At 44.2% G+C, this 22,464-nt stretch overlaps 1 protein-coding gene across 6 annotated transcripts; it reads right to left on the bottom strand.

The window, feature by feature from the left end:
* Positions 1-2,493: 2,493 nt before the first annotated feature.
* PPIL1 (peptidylprolyl isomerase like 1) lies at positions 2,494-20,495 on the bottom strand. Of its 6 annotated transcripts, none has more exons than XM_079148768.1 (5): positions 19,823-20,495; positions 17,266-17,391; positions 16,465-16,619; positions 4,242-4,310; positions 2,494-3,681 (listed from the first exon to the last, which is right to left on the bottom strand). In XM_079148768.1, exons 2-5 carry the CDS (start codon positions 17,301-17,303, stop codon positions 3,461-3,463), a joined length of 483 nt encoding a protein of 160 aa, XP_079004894.1. In that variant the 5' UTR covers positions 17,304-17,391; positions 19,823-20,495; the 3' UTR covers positions 2,494-3,460. The 6 variants fall into 6 exon arrangements, with proteins under 6 accessions (XP_079004894.1, XP_079004896.1, XP_079004895.1 ...); XM_079148770.1 differs by having other exon boundaries at positions 17,316-17,391; positions 19,823-20,493; XM_079148769.1 differs by lacking the exon at positions 19,823-20,495 and adding an exon at positions 19,512-19,816.
* Positions 20,496-22,464: the final 1,969 nt, after the last annotated feature.

The raw sequence follows: 22,464 nt of genomic DNA, 5'->3' as shown, positions 1-22,464 counted from the left end.
AGAATGTGGTGCCAAAAGGGGCCACAGCGAAGCCTCAGATTGGCTCCAGGATCTGGGGGTAGGAATCATTTGCCTTGTGCAGGAAAAGCTATTTTGACATATTCTAGAGACACAATCCAAAAATAAATCAAGCTGAGGACTTCCAGAGGGCTGAGAGAAAGGCTTGGCTGCCATGCCAGCTGCAGCCTGGGTCTATGACTTGGGGTACAGCTATTTCTGCCAATGGATCTTTATCTTTTTCTGATGGAGAACATTTTACTTGAATCATTCAGCAATAACCTCAAAGCAGTGCACAAGGTATTGAGAAGACTGAGAGAAGGAAAAGACAAGTCTTTGCTCTCAGAGGTCAGTGCAGTGGAGAGAGGTTGTGCAAGGTCAGGCTGCTAACAGGTTGGGATGAGGAGGCAGGAGAAGGGCTGGGGGTGTGGCTCAGGGGTAGAGTGCTTGCCTAGGAGAGGGGGTGGGGTGATGGCTTCAAGGGCCACTGGTAACAACAGCTGGCATTTTTTAGTGTTTAGATCCTGTTCTAAATGCCTGTGGTTGCTCATCCAATCTCAAAAGTCCTATGAGGTTAGGATCATTATCTTCATTTTATAGTTGAAGAAACTAAAGCACAGAGAAATTGAGACACTTGTCCAAGTTCACCGGCTGGTATGCGGTGGAGCTGGAATCTGAACCCTGGAGTTCTGGCTCCACAGCCCCTTTCCTTCATCACAATTGCTGATGCCACTTGCCCTGCACTTTTTATGTCTGTCTGCACCATCTTCCCACTGTGCTACCCACACAGGGAGTCTCGTGCCACACACTGCCGCCTGATATCCATAGTGTACTAAAGTGAAAATGGAGGGCACTGTTCCTTAACGCTCAACCTTAGCAGCCAACGAAGCTGGTGAACTCAAGCTGTGCTTTGAATCTCTTCACTCTTCCAAGGTCACCTGCATGAAGCAGAGCCCTGGTCTAGGAGGCAGAAGATTGAGTGATGGTCTGGACTGCCTCGTGCTGAGGAAAAACCCCCACCCCAGGTTCACGTCGAAAGTGCCCAGGGAGTGTGACCTTTCAAACCTGGCTACGCTAAGCGTGGTGCCTGCACCAGCAGTCACATCTCTGGGGAGCCGGTGAGCACAGAATCTCTGGCTAAATGCGGGATGAGGTGGCTTTCTGACAGGTTCCTTGTGCTTCCTGTGTAATGGGTGAGAAGGACCCCTACACCTCCTAGTGCCAACTTCTACCTGTCCCGGGGGCACTTACAGGAAGGCCTTTCACTGCTTATTCCCAAGTTGAAAGCCTTTCCTCAAGTCTACAAACTCCTCCCCATCAAAGTCGTCTCTCCTGTCCTAGACGAGCCCAGCAGTCCCACGCTGACCTTCGTTCATTTCTAAGCTACAGATGGATCCTTGCCTTCTCCTCGCCAGCCACCCTCACCTTGGCCTCTGAGATGTGGCTAAATGAGTGATCTGTGCATTTGCACACCCACTGATTGGTGCTCATGGTTCTTATTCTCAGAGAGTAATTAAGTAGGATTCCTTTTAAATAAGCTCCCCTCACACAGAAACAGGAATGTCTGCATCTCTGGCTAACTGGCAGAGCACCAAGGATGGTCCAGTTCCAGTCTCACTCTTTGAGGTCACATCCTTTATGAAAACTGGTCCTTGCCCATGTGTGGCTGCCTTGGCACCATCTGGTGTACTTTTCCAAAAACAGGGAACTGTGCCTGCACCACTCTGTACCACTGTTCCTGCATATAGAACCTTCTTTACTTCAAAGGAACATTGATATTTTCACTTGCCTGTGCCCTGAAAGGAAGTGGTAATTCTCAGGATTAGAATTCGGGGAGGTTAGTGGAGGAGTGTCTCATTCCTTGCTCTAGAGTCAGCTTCAATTATGTCCACCCAGGTCAGTTCAAAGAAATGTTATTTCTATTATCCCAAAATATAGAACATGATTTTGTAAACCAAAACCATCTCTGAAAGGTTACAAAGTCAAAATATTTTGTTGCTAGGTTTTATTTTTGTTTTTGTTGAGAGAAGACACAGAAAGATGGAGAAAGGGGCCGAAGGTGGGGAAGGTTTGGAGAAAAGGACCTTGGCCATTTCAAAAAGCAAATCGTGGTTTCTAAAATTCATAACAATAAGGAATATTAAAGTTACAATCCCCTCTCCAAGGAGCTACTGGTTTAAGGAAGTACAGGCCACAACACATTTGCCTCTGGCCCTCTGGCAGTGGGCAGGTGGCTCCCCTGCAAGCTGGAGGGCTTTTCAGATCTCTGGGCACACCCACCTGGTTCATCTGCAGCTCACCCCTTCTTCAGAAACGCTGATACCATTTCATTCTTTTTTTGGTTCTGCCTTGTTTCAGAATTGCTCCTGAGTGGGGAAAGCCCAATGAAGACCCACCAGCCTAAAATGATGTGCGGTCTTGAAGACACGAGCTGCAATACCACCCGCGAGGCTGAGATTAAAATGGCTCTTAGAGCCTCGGACAATACTCACAACCAGACCACACCAGCGGATAACCATCAACAGCATTTTATTTGGGAAGTTGCTATGTATTACATAGGTATTAACTTCCTCTCATCCCTTATTCCTCCCCCAAACCCAGATTTTTTTTTTTTAATGTACAAAAATCTCTCATTTGATTTCTCTAACATCTTAGGTTAAAAAACTTAGGTGGTACTTTTCCTTGAGAGCGCAGCTCTGAAGGAGAATGCAGTCTATCCTTGTGCTCACTACAGACTTCTTCTGGGGAAAAAATGGTCAATGCCTCTGCTTCCTTCTAATAAATTCCTTTCTCGATTATTAAACATTATCATTCCTCACTTGGTACCTTTTTAGAAACTTGATTGTTGGATGCATTTTTCATTTGGCAAAAATTCAATGTGGCTTTGCGTGGGATGTTTAAGCATCAGAAACAGCAGTGTTGATGTTCTGGTTTTGAGAGGGAAAATATAGAGACATACACGTTCCCTGGAAGAACAGGGAGACTGAGGAGACTAAGATGGGGTGTGCAGAGTTTACGAGGCTGATAGACACTACTTGGTTTTGAATTCTGTGGCTGTCAGCTACCAGAGACTGCAGTATAGGCCAGAATATAAATCTCTCCAGGAACAAGTTTGTTTAGGCTCTGTAAGATGACACAGTCTGCTTCACTTTGTTCCAAGTGTACCAGAGCAGACATGCACAGCAAGGAGAAATATGGGTCCGGCCACAGTGGGCAGTAACCTGTAAATAAACATATACAGGCATTTCTGCGAATGCCCTGTCAGCCTAGGCACTAGGCAAAGAAGAGAGAAGCGTCTGTTAAAGTACTTCCATCTCTAACTCACCCAAGACCCCAAGCTTCCTTAGAGCCAACAGATTCAAGGCCAAAATGAAGTTGAGTTACATGTCACTCTTGGTCATCTGGAAGCTGGTTTGCTGAGGCCCCTGCAGAAGACCTGGGCACGCCCACGAGGGCGGCAAGTCTACCCGGAAGGGTATGCCTTAATGATCTTCACATCGTCCACAGGGCGGTCCTGGGAGTTTGTTTCCACCATCCCCACTCGATTCACCATTCCTATGCCCTGGCACACTCGGCCAAAGATGGTGTGTTTGCCATCGAGCCACTGGGTGGGGGCAAGGGTCACAAAGAACTGGCTGCCATTGGTGTCTGGCCCTGCATTGGCCATTGCGAGAATTCCAGCCCCTGGAGAGAAAAAGGAAGAGAGGAAAGAGTATGAATAACCTTCCCAGCTCAGCTGCTACACTATTCTAGGGATGCAAAGAAGCCAGACTTTGTTCTGGCTGCTGTCACCAGTTGTCCAGCCCCAGAAGACCTGTCTCTTAAAGCCAGTGCTCTGCTCCACACAAAGGTGGTCACAGCACCATTCTGATGAACTTGTCTACCCTGTCCCCATCCACTTTCCAGCCTGGACTCTTGATGACCCTCACGAACCAATGGCCACAGAAACCCAACAAGGTCTTGTGTTTCTTGGAGGAAACCTTTAGTTTAGATGTCCTTTAGTTTATGACATGTGACTAGTAGTTAAGAGTCAAGAACACTTAGGCCAAGACTCTGAACCACTGAGGACTCTGTGAGAGACACTGTTTTCTCTTATCTGCCAGAACTTTTTATGGCGCCATGCCTGGGCAGCAACCTGGCACCACGCCACAGTGCCAGACATTCACGTTGAATCACAGCCAAGAAAGCAAGCTTTCAAAACCCGCCCCTCCTTCCTAAACAGTTCAGCCAGATGATGCACTTACCAGTGAACTTCAGGTCTGGGTGAAGTTCATCTTCAAACTGTTTGCCATAGATAGATGCACCACCTCGACCTGACAATTAGAAGAAGAGAAATGAACCAGCCAGTCCCACAGTCTACCTTACAGCCAGGACAGCCCATTCAGGGGATCTGTCAAAGTACAGGAAAGAAAAAGGCAGGAGCATTTCTAGCCCCATGCTAGATATATTACAGCTACAGAATTGATTCTGAACACAGCACATTCAAATCACTGGTTTCATTCAGGTGAGACTTTTTTTTTTTTTTTTTTTTTCAAAATAACAGTGTGTCCCCCTACTTACTAAATTAATACATGTTCACTGTCAAAAATGTAGAAAACATAAGCTTATTAAAAGAAAATAGAAGCCCCTATAATTTAATCATTTACAGATGATGAGGGTTTCTTGACATTTAACATTTTTATTAGTACTTTTGTGGAAATGCCCCAAGCCCTAACCCTGTTCCCATCACCAACACTGCCATCAGTCAGCATTCTTCCCTGCTGAGCTTAGATTTGCCTACAAATCCTTATCAACCCACAACTCCAGGCAGCCATTATTAAAGGATCAGAAATAGCAAGGAGTTGAAACCTCTTTGCCACCCTTAACCTAGATTATAGAAAATGAGATTCACCTAAGTTGCAGGTACGGTGGCCCGTGCCTGCAATCCCAGCTACTCAGAAAGCCAAGGCAAGAGGGTCAGAAGTTTGAGGTCAGCCTTAGCAACTTAGTGAGACCCTGCCTCAAGACAAAAAAATCAAAAATTCATTTAGTCAAAGCTTAAGGAGAAATAGGGACAGTGGAAAGTGGTGATGTGGCAGAAAGGAATATTAAAATAGCAGAGTTCACTGAGAGGACAAGTAGTGTTCAGTCATGAGAAAATGGAAAAACAAAGCACTGGCAATGATGTGCTAGCAACACCTCCACCAGATACTACTTACTTTTATGCTCACAAGAGCACAGTACTGTGGACACCCTAAGCTCAGCAGGTTCTTAGAGCAAAAGGATATAAATTAAATATGGTTTTCTTTTCTCTTTTCTTTCTTCTCCTCCTTTTATCTCCCCCTCCCATATGGGGAATTGAACCTAGGGGCCTTCTTCCACCATGCTATATGCCTCGCCCTTCTTTTTTTAAATTTTATTTTGAGACAGGGTCTGGCTAAATCACTAAGGCTGGCCTTAAACTTGTGCTCCTCTTGCCTCAGCCTTGGAGTACATAGGATCACAGGCGCGCCACCGTATGTAGCAATATTAAAGGAGAATGTGCCACAATAGGGGGTAGCTTTCCAACCAATATTCATCATAGTCAACCATACGCCCTATTGTACCACACTGGTTTATCCGAGTTGGCCAAGCAGGACAAAATATCCTGGAACAAAGTGAACACTGGATTTGTTAGCTTATTCTGTTGCCTGGAAGTCAGTTCCCCTCTTTTTACAGCCAGCTATAAAAGGAGCAAGATACAGTACCATGTTTACCCCAGACCCCCGGTCATGGCTACTGCTTTTCTTTAGTAAAAAAAAAAAAAAAAAAAAAATTTAAAGTCCTCTGCTTCACCTTTCAGGCTGCTCCACCACAGGAAGTCTGTCAAACTCCCTTTTGGGAATAAAATATTGTTCTCCTGCAAAGGGGGAATGTGGTGGATCCTAGCCCACTAGGGGAAACCTCCCACTTAGCCCAGGCTATTTCGTGGTCCTGGAAAATTACTGAACTATACCAAACTATGTAAAAATTCATTCCAAAAATGATATCCTGCCAGTATACTTCCAAACAGCACTTATGTAACCAGTGTGTTCTGGATCATCCCTTCCTTTGCCCTGCCCTATGGTAACCACCAGGGTTAAGGCTCTTGCCTTAGAAGTGTGAATCCTGCAAATCAAGGGCTGCCAGATGAAACCTCTAGGCCTCTGCCCTCTAGGAACTGAAAACATCACAGAAACCAGCACAAACGAGATTAAAGAACAGGCCAGAGAAAGTCAGAGATGAGGATGGGGCCTTGAAGCTGAGTGGAGGCCCCTTTTGAATCACTAGGCATGGCATGACCAACAGTGACTAGCCTGGCCTCCACAGCATCACTTACTCATAATTTGTTATCTTTCCATAACCCGATTCAACGCAGTAGGGTTTGCAGCAAAATATCAGAAAGACAAGCAAGTCCAATCCAAACATTCATTTGGGCATGTGGAGCAGGGCAGAAGGGGCAGTGGCTGGGGCAGGGAGTGGTGACAGAGTTCTCTGGTGCAGAAAATACGACACATATACCAATGACCAGTTAGAAAGCCAACAATCTGGAAGCTCCGCAGGCTGTGCGCCTGGTCTAATAGTCACACAACTGACGCAGGCACAGCCTGCCTTCCAAGCGCTGCACTTCAAGGTTCCATTCTCCTCTTCTGTCTGCCCTCTTAAATACCTAGCCAAAGTACGTAATTCAGACATACCAAAGACACAGAGAATAATATGGCAAACAAATGAGGTCCCCACCAGCCCCCCAAAATAAAGTGTAACAAATCCAGATCCCAGCACACCCCTACTGCATCCCTCCCACCCCTCACTCTCCTATAAGCCAACGACTACTTCAAAAAAATTCACTTTTTCATTTCACTAAAAAGATATCACTGTTTTGTGTGGTTTTTAGCTTTCTTGTATATTATACTCTATGTATCATTCTACAATTAGCTATTTTATTCCTCCCTGTGAGGCTCATCCACACTGCTCCTCAAGGTTCTCTACGGCGTTTACCCCACTGCATGATTCCAACGCCGTCTTACCTCTCCCGTGTGGGTTACCACTGAGGCTCTCTCCACCGTTCCTGCCACTGTCAACCATGCTGCACTGATCATCCCTATACTGTCTCCCAAACACCAGTGTGAGCGCTCTCCAGGACGCTCCTCCTGGGGGTTATGCAGAGCCGCAGCTGAGTGTTTCATCATTACCAGATTTTTCTGTCTGGCCAATGGGGATGACGCAGTGGGCACCTACCCACAGTGCTGCCTCACTCTTACTGCTACAGGTCCTTCAGTCAACTTTCCAATATTTGTCAGTCTGAGAAGGAGTTTTATCTAATTTCCCTGAAGTTAAGCATGCTTTCAAGTTTACTGGCTATTTAGATTTTGTCTTCTGTGAATGGCCTTGTTGACATTTTAAAATGTATATGTCTGTCTATCCTATGGATATAATAACTCTGGTCAGTTAATGCTTTGCAAATACCTTCTCCAGGTTGACTTTTTTTCACTCTTTTAACGGGATCTTCTATGTACAAAAATCTCTGCAGTTGATACATGCTATTTAAAAAAAAAAAAACAAAAAACCAAAAAAACAAAAAGCTTTTTCTTATTCCCAAGCTCTTCCAACACTCTTCTTTCTCCTCTTGCTCACTGACTGGAAACCTCCCAAGAAGAACTGGAGAGATATCTAAGACATGGGATGTGTGGAGTCTTCCACAAAGATTACCATACTTGGTGCTACTTGTCCCCACCCTTCCTGTGCCCTGATGACCAGATCACAGATTAATATACAGACCCAAAGTCACCATAGGCAGGCAGTGAGCCACAGGAGGTTCATGTGAAAGCTCTGCCCATAGGGAACTCAACACTAGAGGGCAAATGACCAAAGGACTCTTCTGGCAAGAGAACCTAGTCACTTTAGCTCACCTGTCCCCCTAAGCATCCCCAATTTCCTCCACAGACTACTTCAATCCCAGACAAGGAAGGCAGGTAGTGACCAGCTCCTTCTGCAGCCAGAGGTGACCAGAAGACCCAGTTCTAACTTACTGATAGAAACAGAAGTGTGCTAAGTGGACATTCTGAGAAAGAGCTTTTCAGATAAAAACAGACATCCATATCCCTTTGTGTCTATCCACAGCTCTTTCCCCATCTTCCTTCTTTGAAAGCAGGGTGACATCAGGAGCAGCAGCTGCCATCTTACAACACCAAGACAACAGTCTGAGACAAAGGCCAACACGTAAGAATGTCGGAGTGGAAAGGCGCAGCAAGCCTTTCCACAAGAGTTGTGTCCCAACAACTCTGCTTGGGCAGATGAAAGCAACAACAAATGCTCACTTTTGGATGTTTTGTTACATGAGAAATACAAAACAGCAACTGTGGTTCAGTCTTCTGTTACTTGTGGCCAAAAGCACTGCTAACTGATACAATCACGTTGTTGGTAACAAAGTGGGAAGAGAGATTTCTGGATCATCCCTGCAAATGCCAGGTATCTGATCTATCATGAGACACAATGCCACCCTAGGCTCTCCAGGAGGCTTTGATGCTCTTACCATAGAATCTTTTCTTCCTTGCTTGCCTTTGGGGTCAGACATCTGAATTCCAGTTGTGAGTATAACACTTACTATTCAACCTTAAGCAAGATATTTAGCTTCTACAAAAAAAAGGAGACAAGCGCTGGAGTCGTGTAATGTATAACATGAAGCAAGAACATGGTAGTATCAGTGAGGATGATCCCCATCTAACTAAGGGAATCGGAGCATTTTCCACAAAAGGCAGCTGTAGTCTTGATTAGCAGGACACCTTGGGCAGCAGTCTGCTGGCTGAGTCCAGTTCCTTTGTCCTTAAAACTCTCCCATTCCTTGCTGCTTGTTAAAGACAGCCTTGCTTCCTATTTTGCTGAGAAGTTCAGAAGGGAACTTGCAACGCACTTCCCTCCCTGCCTCCACCTTTCCCTCCCTCCCTGCACTATTAATTCACTGTATGAACCAACTTCCCTGGCACCATCCCACCACCACCTGCTCAGCCCCATTCACCTCGGAAGAACTTGAGAACTACAACTTCCCCTCTCCTGCTATCAAATTTTCTTCTTTTAATGCATCATTCCTGCGAGCCTGTAAGCATGTTATTGATATTTCAAATCTTAAGAACAAACTCCACCTCCAGTACCCCACTTCCCTGCATCCCTTCAGACACACTGCTTGAAAAAAACTATTGACACCTGGTGCTTCCACTTCCTTCCCTCCATTCTCTTCAGAACCGGCTTCTTGCAGGCTTCTTGCAGACTTCGGCTATCACTCCCTGAAACTGCCCTTGCCAAGGTCGCCAGTGACTTCCTGCTGTGAACGCAGGAAGGGCTCACTTGACTCGCTCCATGAGCATTATCTGGAAGTTGATGGCACTCTTCTCCTGAAATAAAGTCTTCACTGGGCTTCCAAGACTCCCCGTCCTCACTGGCAGCTCCCCATCTCCTGTGGGCGCTTCTCCCCTACTCCTTCCACCAGTGTCAGGCGCAGTGCTCTGCGCAGCTCACCCTTCTACCTTGGCATCCCTTTCCCTTTTACTTTCCCCAATAAACTCGTCCAATAAAGATCTTGAATGACTAACTCTGCCTGGGTCTGTGCTTCCCTGAGTACAGAACAGCTGCTATTGCCAAACCACAGCCATCTCTGGCTTTGATAACAAAAGCGCCCCTCAGTTCTCCTTGCTACCCCCTTTCCTCAGTGGTTTCTTCCTCACACTGCTGGGGGATCCTTTTAAAATGAGTCCAATCCTGGCACTCCCCTGTGTGGGATCCTCCATCAACTTTTCATCACACTGAGAACAAGATCCACAGTCCCCACCCCGGCCTACAGACTCCCCATCCTCTCAGTCACCACTGCCCCTGCTCTGCTCCACCCACACTGGCCCTCAGCTGTTTCCTGGCAAGCACGCGAGGTGCAAGGCCTCTGGCCACTGTTCCCTTTGGCAAGTCCTCGCCCCCATCACTCAGGCTCATGGCTCACTACTGTGCATCACTCAGAGCCTTATGAGAGAGGGCTTTCCTAATCACACAATCTCGGACAGCACCTCATCACCCTCTAGCCCAGGGGGGGTTAACCCTTTAGGACACTGGGTAATAACTGGAGGTATTTTGGGTTGTCACAACTGCAGAGTTCTGTTGTCATCTATCTAGTGGGCAGAGGCCAGGCATGTTGCTCAACACCCTTCAGTGCTCAGGACAGCCCCACAATAGAGAATTATCTGGCCCCAAATCAATAATGCCAAGGGGGAGAACCCCTGCTCTAGTCCTGGCAGTAATTAGGTTTTCCATATCATCTGCCATCACCTGACAGGAGCATGTCCTTATTTGTTCACATTCCGTCCTTCTCACTAGAATGGGAGTTCCACAAGTTGTTGTACCCCCAAGCAATGCCAGGCCTACGGAAGAGTCCAAAAGGCATTTGTTAAATGAATTCACAATCAAAATAAATAATAAACACACTTTTTTTGAGCTCCTATTTTCTGTCAAGCCTATGCTAACCATTTTACAAACACCAGCTCATTTATTAGTCACAATATCTCAGGAGATATGTATAAGCACAGTCCCCATTTATAGATAAGAATGCTCAGCAAAGTTACGTGACTTGTTGATGTTTTATGAGTGTTCATGTAAAGCCAGGATTTAAGTCCAAGTCTACTAAGCTCCGCATCCCTGCATTTCACCCTGATACTACAGTACCACACACCACAGCTGGATTAAACTTGCTCACATATTTTTCTTATTTATTCCAGACTCAAGAATCCCAAATGATCCAGGCACAGTGGCACACACCTGTGGGGAGGCTGAGGCAGGAAGACTGTAAGTTCAAGGTTAGTGTGGACAATGTGGTGAGACCCTACCTCAAAATGAAAAATAATTTAAAAACGGGTTATGGATGTAGCTCAGTGGTAGACTGGCCCTGGGTCCAATCCCCAGTACTGCCAAATCTGCCCCCCCCCCAAAAACCCCAAAAAACCCCAAATGGTCCGAGTCATGCTAGATTTTCTCTCCATTTCGCAAGTTATAATTCAACACTTCCCTCAGGACCCACTTCACAGTACGCTCCCTTGCCATTCCAATCCCACTCCAGTGCACTGGCTCCCTTATGACTTTTTCCAACCTGTTGCATACACATAATCCATACCATGCCACCAGATCATCTGCATATTAATTATATTGCTACCTTCTAGTTATTTCTTATAATGAACAGCTTGTTTCCTGGCAGAGCTGGGAGCTCTGCAAGGGGAAAAAAAAAAAAAGCCATGGTTCTAGTACTTAAGCACTCCTCACAGGCCCTGGAATGGCACAGGGTACCCCAGACTCTTAGCAAATATTCATCAAACAAATAAAACTAACAAGAAGCTTGCTGTTCAACAGGATAAATTTCAGGTGTTTCTGGGGCTACCAAGGAGAGAGATAAAATCAGTGCAAGGATGATGCACAGGATAATCAGCATATAATCAATCATCAAATCGCAGCAGCTGGTGAGTACTGTGAGCCCAAGTGCAGAACATCAAGACCTCAAGGAAGACCCTACAGGATGTTAAGGCTAAAGGGGAGGAGAGGAAGAGGTCAGTGGAAACAGATAAAAGGCACACAGAGGGCTAAGAAAAGCCTAACATTGAGTTATCTTAATATGAGAATCTGAAGACAGAAAAAGGAAATGAAGCAGGAACTCAAAGGGTATTTGAATTGAGAAAGCATCTGCCAAAGATGTCTCAGAAGACAACTATGGAAAAACATGGTTCCAGCGTAGTCAAACAGGACAACTGAAATGGCACATCAAACTGCTAAAGATCCCAGGATGATACATGCCACCCACTGGAGATGTTTAGCAAAAAATGTGTCACCTACTCAGACAGCAGGCATGATCCAGTGACCCAGGAAGGCCTACCCTCTGTTTATTTTCTATTACAGACCTTCTGGCAGGCTGCTCAAACATTCATTATACTTGAGGCTGGATGGAGTTATTTGTAAATCTTCTATGTGATTCAATTTCATTAAAATTATATCATGGAAATGTGACATTAGGAAGGACTGCAAACCAAGTACAAAAATACAGGGAAGTACTGGTATGAGCAACTCAAATATGAGTCATTTCCAATTCTTATACACTAATCATGGACTTTCTCAGTTCACTGGTGTTACGAATTAAAATTTATTTCATTGCAATGAAGGAAAAGAGGAAGAAGACAGGAAAGAGGTACACTGAAGTTCTGGCAGAAGGTTTTCAGACAAAGTGGACTGATGTAGGATTAGATCTTTCCTCCATTCAATACCCAATGAAGTGAACAGAGAACAATGAAAATTTTAAAATCCAAAAGTTCACCAGGATCAGCCACATAAAGAAAACAGACATTCTAAAAATTCTGAAGAGTCAGCTAAGAAGAAACAGAAGATTCTTCTGCCTACACTACCTAAAAGTAATAATCAGGAAAGGAGTGTCCTGCTGAGAATTCTTACAAATACTCTCCAATTCTGAGAAGTCAGCAGAGGGAATGAGTGAGCAGCCCTGACACAGTGAAGGCACAGCCCTTAAGGGCACCAGCCCACACACCCCACAGGGGCTCAGATGTGGCTGGGTTAGGGTTAGGGCTGGCCACCTTCTTTGGCACAGAGCTATAGCTGAGGGATGGATGGCTCAGAGCCTGGGGTGAAGGCAGAAGGTCACCACTGGTTGGTAGAGGGAGCCCTGGGACAGGGTTTAGGGGAGTCTGGAAAGACAGAACAGAAACAAGCCCTCCCACAAGAAGCTCCGCAGCACTTCTTCAGGTTAAGAGAAAAAAGAGACAAAGCACCGAGACATGTGGAGTAGGGAAAACAAAGCCCCACCCCCACCCCCCCCTTCCCCGCCCATATGGGGAGAACAACAAGGAAACTCCACTTACACTGCACCTGGGCAGAGGAAGGTGGGCCCAACACAGGTGCTAAAATGAACCTGGAAAGAAACAGCACAGAAACTCTGCAAACACACCACAACAAATCCAAGGACACAAAGAAGGAAGGGGAGGAAGGAAAAAATACCTCAGGAACTCAGTGTGGGAGAAAATATACCCAGAAGTGGCTTCTTGATGGCTGTCTCAAGATACAAATGATTCAGTAGAAATGAGAATCTAATAAAACAAAAGCTCAAACACAGGATAATAAATCATAGAATAAGGTGAAAAGATTGCAGAGCTAAGGACACAAATTGAGATCCAAATGAAACCAATAAAGAGCTAATAAATAAATTAGAGCAGCAAAGAACAGACATGACTGAAAATTGAGCATGGCAGAGTGAAGGTTTGCGACTGTTTCAGTAAAGGCAGGGCAAAAAGGAAAAAAGTCATCTTTTTCCCAATCAAAAGAAATGTGATAGATACGGAAGGCCAAGGTGATGAGACAAGGGAGAACTGGTTTCCTGAAATAGAAAATACAGTAAGTACAGCCCAGAAAGTATTCAGAAAGATGTTTTAAAAAATTTCCCTGAATCGAAGGAAGGAGTAAATCTGAACTCAGAATTTTCTAAAACGATGCTCAAACCCAAAAGGCAATGGATCAGAATTGTCTGAAAAGATCTAAGGGGATGAATATGGCCCAAGAATAACAATATACCCAGTCATGTTCTGTTTCAAGTACAAAGGGAACAGGCGGGAATTCTCAACAACTGGGTGAAGTGGTGCAGGCCTGTGATCCCAATGACTCTGGGAGGTTGAGGGAGGCTGAGGCAGGAGGATGCAAAGTCTGAGGCCAGCCTTAGCAACTTAGTGAGACCGTCTCAAAATAAAAACTAAAAAAGGTTGGGGATACAGCTTAGATGTAACGCATCCCTGGTATCAATCCCCAGGACCAAAATAAATAAATAAAATTCTCAAACAGAAGCCAGTTAAAAAATATAATAAGCCTCACCTCTTGCAATAAAAATCAATCCATAAGAAAGCCTGCTGGGTAGGCACCTGTGATCCCAGAAGCTCAGGTGGCTGAGGCAAGAAGAGCACAAGTTCAAAGCCAGCCTCAGCAACTAAGCGAGGCCCTAAGCAACTTTCATAAAAAGAAAAAAAAAAAAAAAAAAAAAAAGACACAAAATCCTTTCTAGCACATGTGAAGATATCAAAGGAGTGAGCACAGAATCCACTGAAACAGAGAACATACACTGCAGCTGAGTTACACATGTAGAAAACAATAAAGCTAACAATAAAACCTAGGAATAAGAAGGGTAGACACTTTTAATTACTAATTGCCTCATCCTTCATAGCAGGAAGTCAGGCTTTTTTCGTTAAAATTAAAAGCAACAAAACCAAATATACACAAAATTACACAAACCAAATATTTGTTTTTAAAATAGCATACATAAATATCCCATTCTCTTGAAATTATTTCCATTTAGTAGTTATCAATGCTAAATGGTTATCCATCTGTTTTTTTGGTGCTGGGGATTGAACCCAGGGCCTTGAGCATGCTGGGCAAGTGCTCCACCACTAAGCTACAGTCCCAGCCCTCCTTGCATACTCTTAACTAGATATCTGAAAAGAAATATGTCAGGAATGAGGATCTCCAAAAGCTAACAGTGCTCATTTCTGAGCAGAAGGATATTAGAAGATAAGCCAATAGTGGTTAGAAAACTTCAGAAGCTTTGCTTTTGAGCAATTTTTCTTTTTTTCTTTCTTTCCTGTGTATCTTATATTTTGAAATGTGTCCATATACACTGAAATAATGGTTGGTTCTGGCCATAAAGGACAATTAAGAATGGCAAGGAATAATAAGGGTAAGAAAAGATTCTGCACAGAGAAAACCAAGATTGTTTAAAGGCAAAAGAGCAGGAGTTAGCAAAGAATAAGCAAACCAAGAAGGGTTCACATTCCACCAGTTTCACTAATGAAATCCACTTAAAAGCCAGAAATTCCAAATTTGTATCTTTATGCCAGCACTTTCTTTGGACTCCAAATTCATATCCAACTACTTATTCAACGTACCTACATAAAGACTACTGAGTATTTCAAATGAGTCCAAAACTAAATTCTGCATCTTTCTCCTCCAAATCTCTCCTTTACCAGCCTTCCCCATTTCACTTTCAGGTCAAAAACCCCCGAAGTCATCCTTGACCATTTCCTTCTCTCACACCACCTGTCTAATCTGTTAGCAAATCCCATCAGCTCCATTAAAATAACAAAAACAAAAACAAACAAACAAACAAAAAAACCTGAATCCAGTTAGGCATGGTCACACACACCTGTAACTGTAGATGCTTGGAAGGCTCAGGCAGGAGGATTTCAAGTTTGTGGCCAGCCTCAGCAACAAAGGGAGGCCCTAAGCAACTTAGTGAGACCCTGTCTCAAAATAAAAAATAAAAAGGGCTGGGGTGTGGCTCAGTGATTAAGCACCCACAGGTTTTATTATCAACCCCCATCCCCAAACCGCCCCCCCCAAAACCTGAATACAATCACTTCTTACTGCCTCTCTATTATCAGCCTAGTTCAACCACATATTTGTAAACAGCAAACTCCTAAACTGATCTTGACTCCTATTCTTTCCCTTACCTCTGTTCTCCAGATTGATCTTTTTAAAGTGTAGGTCAGATCATGTTTTTCCTTTGCTCAAAACTCCAAAACAGATCCCATTGTACTCAGAAGAAAATTCAAAGTCTCGCTGAGCACAGTGGCACACACCTATAATCCCAGCAGCTCAGGAGGCTGAAGCAGGAGGATCGTGAATTTAAGGTCAGCCTCAGTAAAAGTAAAGTGCTAAGCAACTCAGTGAGACCCTATCTCTAAATAAAATACAAAAAGGTGCTGGGGATGTGGCTCAGTGGTTGAGTGCCCCTGAGTTCAATCTCTAGTACCAAACAAACAAACAAACAAACAAACCAAAGTCTCTACCATTCTCTACAAGGTCTACACAGACTCCTGCCTCAGGGCTCCTGCGTTTGCTCTTCAATTCACCTAGAAATTTATCTCCACCACAAGGTCCATTCTCTTTCTTCATTCAGATCTGCTCCAATAACATCTCAGAAAGACCTTCTTTGTTCTATTAAAATTGTATTCCCATGCTCCTTTTCTACTTTATTGAGAGCACGAACTTTTCTCTTTATTCACAGCTATATCACTACAGCTTAGAAAAGAATCTGACACAAACCAGGAGCTCAATATTTGTTAAATGAAAAAAATCAATGAAGGAACCCAATATTTTATTCTTCTCAACACACTGTATATCTTTTTAAAATTTTTAACTTCTGATTGAGCACACTGCTCTATTCGTCACTACAGTCCAAATATTATTTGCTCTTGCTGAGAAACACATGAAAGGTATGAAAACTATCACGTCCAGGAGTCAAAAATAGTTTCTGGTCAGTTCCACACATGTTTGGGGAAAGTAGGAATTATCACCCGAATCCATCAACCCAGACCCAGGTAAGTGGAAGAGAAAACCCTGGCTGCCTTAACACTCAGTTATGAGAATTAGACCCAAAAAGTAATGTTAGCTTAACTGTACCTGTTCCTGTTGGGTCACCACCCTGGATCATGAAATCTTTGATGATTCTATGAAATTTAGTGCCATTGTAGTAACCTCGACGAGCCAGCTCAGCAAAGTTCTTACAGGTCTTGGGAGCATGCTTCCAGTATAGCTCCAGTACAATGATTCCCATGCTGCAGGGAGAAAGGACAACACAACTCCAGTCAAGCACAAGATCACAAACCAGGTGTGGTGGCACACTGGAAGGCTGAGTCAGAAGGACTGCAAGTTCAAGGCCAGCCTCAGCAACTTAGCAAGGCCCTGTTTCAAAATAAAAAATAAAAATGGCTAGGAACGCAACTCAGTGCTTAACCATCCCAAGTTCAATCCTTGGAACCAAAAAATAATAAGGAAACCAAGATCACAGTCAACAGGATATCATGGAACTGCTGTAGGTTATTGATTTTCAATCTTGTAACTCATGAAATTGTGGTAACCACAAGATTACATACACACACACACACACACCACACAAATGTAAGTAACACAAACACAGATAGATGATCTCCTTTGAATAAAATATGCTCAGATTTGTAATTCTATCAAGCAAAATAACAATTGTGAACAACTCAAAATTCTAACACCTTATGTGTAAATCATGATTATTTGAGTCCAATCCCTAAATTAGGACAAAAAATTCTTATACTTAATTTGTAAAAGTTTTTAAAAAGACATTAAATCATGGTGAGTTCATATTTATGTTTGGAAGACACCATGTTTAAGGCTACCATGCCCAGCCTAAATTTTTCTACTTTTGATCTACATGAATAGATCACCTACCTAAAAATTTCTTTTAACAGAAAAATAAAGCTGGGCATAGTAGTGCACACCTGTGATCCCTGTTACTCCAGAGTCTGAGGCAGAAGGATCCAAGTAAAAGGCCAGCCTTGCCACCTTAGCAAGACCCTGTCTCAAAAAAAAAAAAAGAAAGAAAAGAAAATGAGAAGAAAAAGGTATAGTTTGTGTGTGTTTTGGAGGACATAAAATGGACACAAAACCTGATGGCTTCAAACTTTTGCACTTAATGTGATGAATGCTTTTTTTTCTCCCCAGTATTGCTAAGGATAAGGAAGACAGAAAAGGTGCCTTTTGCACTCCATCACTGAGCCAGACTTTTATCTTATCTTTTTTAGTTGTAAATAGACATAATACCTTTATTTTTATTTATTTTTAAGTGGTGCTGAGGATCAAACCCAGTGCCTCACACATGCTAGGTAAGTGCTCTATCACTGAACTACAGCCTTCGCCTATCCACACAGACTTTAAGCTCCAAGAATGTGAGAATTCAGTCTATTCTGCATAGCCTGGACACTCAGCGCCTTGCAAGGTAAACACTAAATATATGTGGAATGTACAATAAACTCACTGTACAGTCTTTCTACCTGCAGTTTATCCATTACAGTGCTACCATTCAATACAGATCAAGTTACTCTGTATGAGGAACTATTCTAGGTATTAAATTCTGGTGTGTATTTCTCTTTTTTATGGTACTAGGGATTGAACCCAGTACATGGTTGGTCAGCACTTTACCAATGAGCTACATTCCCAATCCCTGGTGGGTATTTTTAAAGTAAAGGAACCCTTTGGAATGACAATTAGGAAGTATTTACACAAGTCTTTAAGTGTGACTACCTCAGTAGTTTAAACTTTTAAGTATCTATTCTCTAGGAAAACTTATAAAAAAGAAAATGACTAAGATATGGAACTATCCATACTATGGAAAGCTATGTGTTGTCACCAAGGGAAAAAAAAAACAAAATTACAGGAAAAAAAAAATGTCCTATGGCCCCAATTTTGTTAAGAGACAAAACACAGAGTTGTTTATATGCGCACAGAAAAAAATCTGGAGCCAGGCAGGTGATGGCAGATGCCTGTAATCCCAGGGACTGGGGAGGCTGAGCGAGGAGGATCACAAGTTCAAAGCCAGTCTCAGCAACTTAGTGAGGCCCTAAGCAACTTAGTGAGACCCTGTCTTGAAATAAAAAATAAAAAGGGCTGGGGACTTAGCTCAGTGGTAAAGTGCTCTGGGTTCAATCCCCAGTTTAAAAAAAAAAAAAAAAAAAAAAAAAAAAAACCAAAAGCAAAAAGACAAACAAACAAACAACAACAACAACAAAAACTGAACACTTATTTAACAGTTGATAGTGGTTTTTTTTTTGGGGGGGGGAGGGGTGACTTTCACTCCTTCCTCTTTACACCTCTATGCTGCTTGGATTTAATTTTCAACATATTCTGTAATTTAAAAAAATGCTGACAAGGGGGCTAAATTACTAATTGAGGCCTGCAGAAGTAGAATTTTGCCATATAAGAAGGTGGAAAAAAAGATGTGGAAAAAAAGATGTGCAAAAACAGTATAAGCAAATAGAGAGGGGTCTGAAAGAACTGCTCTGGTTCAAAGTAGTGGAGACAGTAAACGGCAGAGACCTTGGCTGGCCCCTGGCGGCTGATGAGGAAACAGCAGGTAGGCAAGGGCCAGAAGGGGGAAAAAAAAAAAAAAAAAAAAAAGACCATAAAGTTTTAACTTTATACTCTCTTAGCAGCAAGACGTTATTTAGGGTTTTTGAGAAGGATCTCTGGGCCTACTTTGGAAAGATCACTGAGTTTCTGCCAAAGAGGCAATGGAATGAATGGGGCTAAAGAAACCAGTAAGTGAGGCAGCAGACCAGGATATAAACGAGGTTCCCTCCACTTAATAGCTGTGTAGATTTGATCATTTAATTTGCAAAATTTATCACTTCCCTTGTTAAAACTGTAAGAAGGTGAAATACCTTCATGATGTGAGTTGCTAGGAGAATTAAACTAAATGTGATGGCAAACATCGGAGGCATGGCACAAGCAGATTGGTGCTTAATCATACTGTTATCACATCACTCTCTGATAGTGGGGAAAACGTGCTTCTTGTGCTTGCGTAGTTATTTGTTTATACCACCGTACAACGTATCACGTAATGTTTTACTATACCGTAAGCTCCTAAAGGCAGGGAGGTGTCTTATCCCGCCTCTGTATTCTCAGATTCCAGATCCAACCTGCCTGGCTTGTGGATTCACTCCACGTTTGTTGAATGAATGAATGAGCGAGAGAGTGAACGGAATGGAAGGAGGACGAACACCAGGCAGCTGTCTCGAGGTTGCAGCGCGGGCCTGTGCAGTGCTCGGCGCAGGCGTGGCGGTCCTCGATCCGCCCTCAGGGGTCTTCACGGCCGCCGCTTCCCGCTCTCTGACGTGAATGAAGCCTGGCCTCTTGGGGGCAGCGCGCGGGGAACCGAGCCCAAGACGAGGCCTGGGCTCCGTGTCGCCTCCGCCAGCCCAGCCGCAGGGACCGACCCCCACCCTCTCACCTGGTCTCCAAGTAAACGTTGGGCGGCTGCCAGGAGTCTGGGGGAATGGCTGCCATAACGAAGCCGGCGGAATCCTCCTCTAGCAAGTGCTACTTCCGGTGATTTGCTGGGGACCCTCTGCTGCTGCGCACACTTCCGGTCCCCACTGTTCAACCCTTTCGATTCCAGGATTTAGGCGAATGGGACAAAGAGAAGGAAGAACTCTTCTTCCAAGGTTGGAGTACTAGGCGAGAAGTGGCTGGGCGGAAGGAGGGCGAAAAGCGCAAGTTCCATCAGAGGCGACTCCGCGCCGGCCTCCGGACGACCTGATTGGTCCTTTGCCGCATGGAAGGCGGGAGTCTTCAAGTCTTCACTCTGATTGGAAGGCTATCCTAACATTCAATTTGAAGGGTTTTTGTTTGTTTGTTGTTTTGGGGGTTTTTTTGGTACCAAGGGTCGAACCCAGGGTGCTTACCCACCGAACCACATTCTCGGCCCTTTTTATGTTTTATTTTGAGACAATTGCACATTGCAAATGCAAGTTGCTTAGGGCCATGCCAAGTTGCTGAGGCTGGCCTTGAACTTGCGATCCCCTTGCCTCGGTCTCCCAAGAGCTAAGGATTACAGCCATGCCGACCGCGCCCTGCTAGAAAACCTTTTCTTCTTCCCATCTACCACTCTCCACTTCTCTCCTGTAATACTGTATACGTCAGTCTCCATCCCCTTTCCCTGGCACACAGCTCCTGAACTCCTTAGACTCTCAGAAGTGACAGTCTTTTTGTATACTAATGATTGGTAGCTGCCCCCCTAGGTAGCTTCAGGATTGGGGGTAGTCATGGGAAAGATCCAGGCAGGATAAAGATTAGGACTTTCAGATCCACCACAATCACAGGGGAGAGGAGAGGGACTGAATGTTTAGTTAATCACCAATGGTTAGTGATTTAATGCCTATGTAATGAAGCATCCATAAAAATAAAACTAAAGGAAAGGGGGTGTGGCTCTGTGGTAGAGCACTTGCCTATATTTGTGAGGCCCTGGGTTTGATTCCCAGTGCTGGGGGAAAATAAAACGAGGACAGGGTTTAGAGAGATTCTGGATAGCTGAGCACATGAAAGTTCTGGGAAGGCATGGAATCTCCCCACCTCTTCCCCCATACCTTGCTCTATGCATTTCATCATTTGTGTTCTTTATAATAAACCAGTAAAAATAAGTGTTTCCCTGAGTTCTGTGAGTCACTTGAGTGAATTAGTCAAATCTGAGGAGGTGTGGGAACACTGATTTATACCACTCATTGATTGCTTGCTTGTTGTGTGTGGGAAAAACCCTGCATGTCTAGTGTTAGAAGAGATTTGTGCTGTGAGAATGTAGGAGGAGAAACTGAATTGAGTTTTGTTTTTCCTGTATATCTTCAGATTCCTCTTGGTCCTTAATTCTGTGCTGCCCTCTTTTGGTGTCTAACTGCTTGTGTAAGATTCTCATCTCTCCAAGTAGATTGTCAAGACCCCACTTTAGGGACCATGTCCTTTAAGTTAATATTCATAAGGAGCCTGAGCAGTGGGAGCCCCCAGTGGCTGCTCCAATCTAAGGCACCAACTCACAAACAAGCACTTCTGTTCCACACTGTGCTATTACCAGGGAACTTTGTCATGGACTTTTCTCATCAGAGAGCCCAACACTAAAGAAATGAATAGATGCTAGGCGTGGTGACACATGCTTGTCATCCTAGCTACTCTGGAGGCTGAGGCAGGAGGATCACAAACTCACAACTTAGCCAGACCCTGTCTCAAAATAAAAAATAAAAAGGGCTGGGGATGCAGCTCAGTGGTAGAGTGTCCCTGGGTTTAATCCTCAATACTGGGGGGGGGGGGGGAAATAAAGGAAGGAATAGATTTACCTATCATGTCACTCCCTAGCCTCTTCCCCAAACCATTTCCTCTTCTGTGCCCAATCCTATTGCCTTAGTCACCAGACATATCTTGATTTCTCATGTTCTCTCAGCTACTCTATCCCTTCCCTCCCACTTTACAGTTTACTGAAGACTTTCACACCCAGGATCTTTTCTGTGTCTCCCAACCGCCAGGTTTTACAGTGGAAGAGAACATACAGGAGGAAGCGATCGGTGCCAGGACCCACCAAGAGTGAACGCGAGCTGGCACCCATGCCTTTCCCCTGCCTTCCCCTTCTGGCAGCCTCCTGGTCTGTTATACCTTGGAAATATTTTTTGAGTGGTTTATTTTTCTTCCACTTCTCTTGCCCAGATCATGAAAATTGTTTTCTCTTGAGATTATAAAGAGTTGGAAAATTCAGAGTGTTTCTCAGGCTGTGCTGGGTCTGAGTGTATCAGAAGAGAAGTGGAGTCACAAAAGGTCCTGGGACTTGATTCTGAGGGTGTTAGAGAACTGTGAAGTGGCAGGCTCAGATTTTGTATGTTGGCAATATCACTCTGGCTGTGGTATGGAGACTGAAGGAAAGCCCAGTCTGGATTCTCAAGGACCTCTGGACTCCCCAGAGCATTTATTTATTTATTTAGGTACTGGGATTGAACCCAGAGGTGCTTTGCCACTGAGCTACAACCTCAGCCCTTTTTATTTTGAGACAGGGTCTCATTAAGTTGCTTAGGGCCTTGCTAAGTTGCTGAGGTAGGTCTCAAACTTGCAATCCTC

Source organism: Sciurus vulgaris (genome assembly GCF_902686455.1).
Source record: "Sciurus vulgaris genome assembly, chromosome: 7".
Lineage (NCBI taxonomy): Eukaryota > Metazoa > Chordata > Mammalia > Rodentia > Sciuridae > Sciurus > Sciurus vulgaris.
This window is presented reverse-complemented; position numbering and strand designations above follow the sequence as displayed.

What these genes read in the sequence shown, in the direction of transcription:
- PPIL1 (XM_079148773.1), bottom strand. Translation starts at nt 19,878, where the DNA reads ATGGCAGCCATTCCCCCAGACTCCTGGCAGCCGCCCAACGTTTACTTG. An exon ending in AACGTTTACTTGGAGACCAG is followed by an intron (nt 16,620 to 19,822) that starts GTGAGAGGGTGG and finishes TTCTCCCTGCAG; the next exon opens with CATGGGAATCATTGTACTGG. An exon ending in TGGTGACCCAACAGGAACAG is followed by an intron (nt 4,311 to 16,464) that starts GTACAGTTAAGC and finishes TCTAATTGTCAG; the next exon opens with GTCGAGGTGGTGCATCTATC.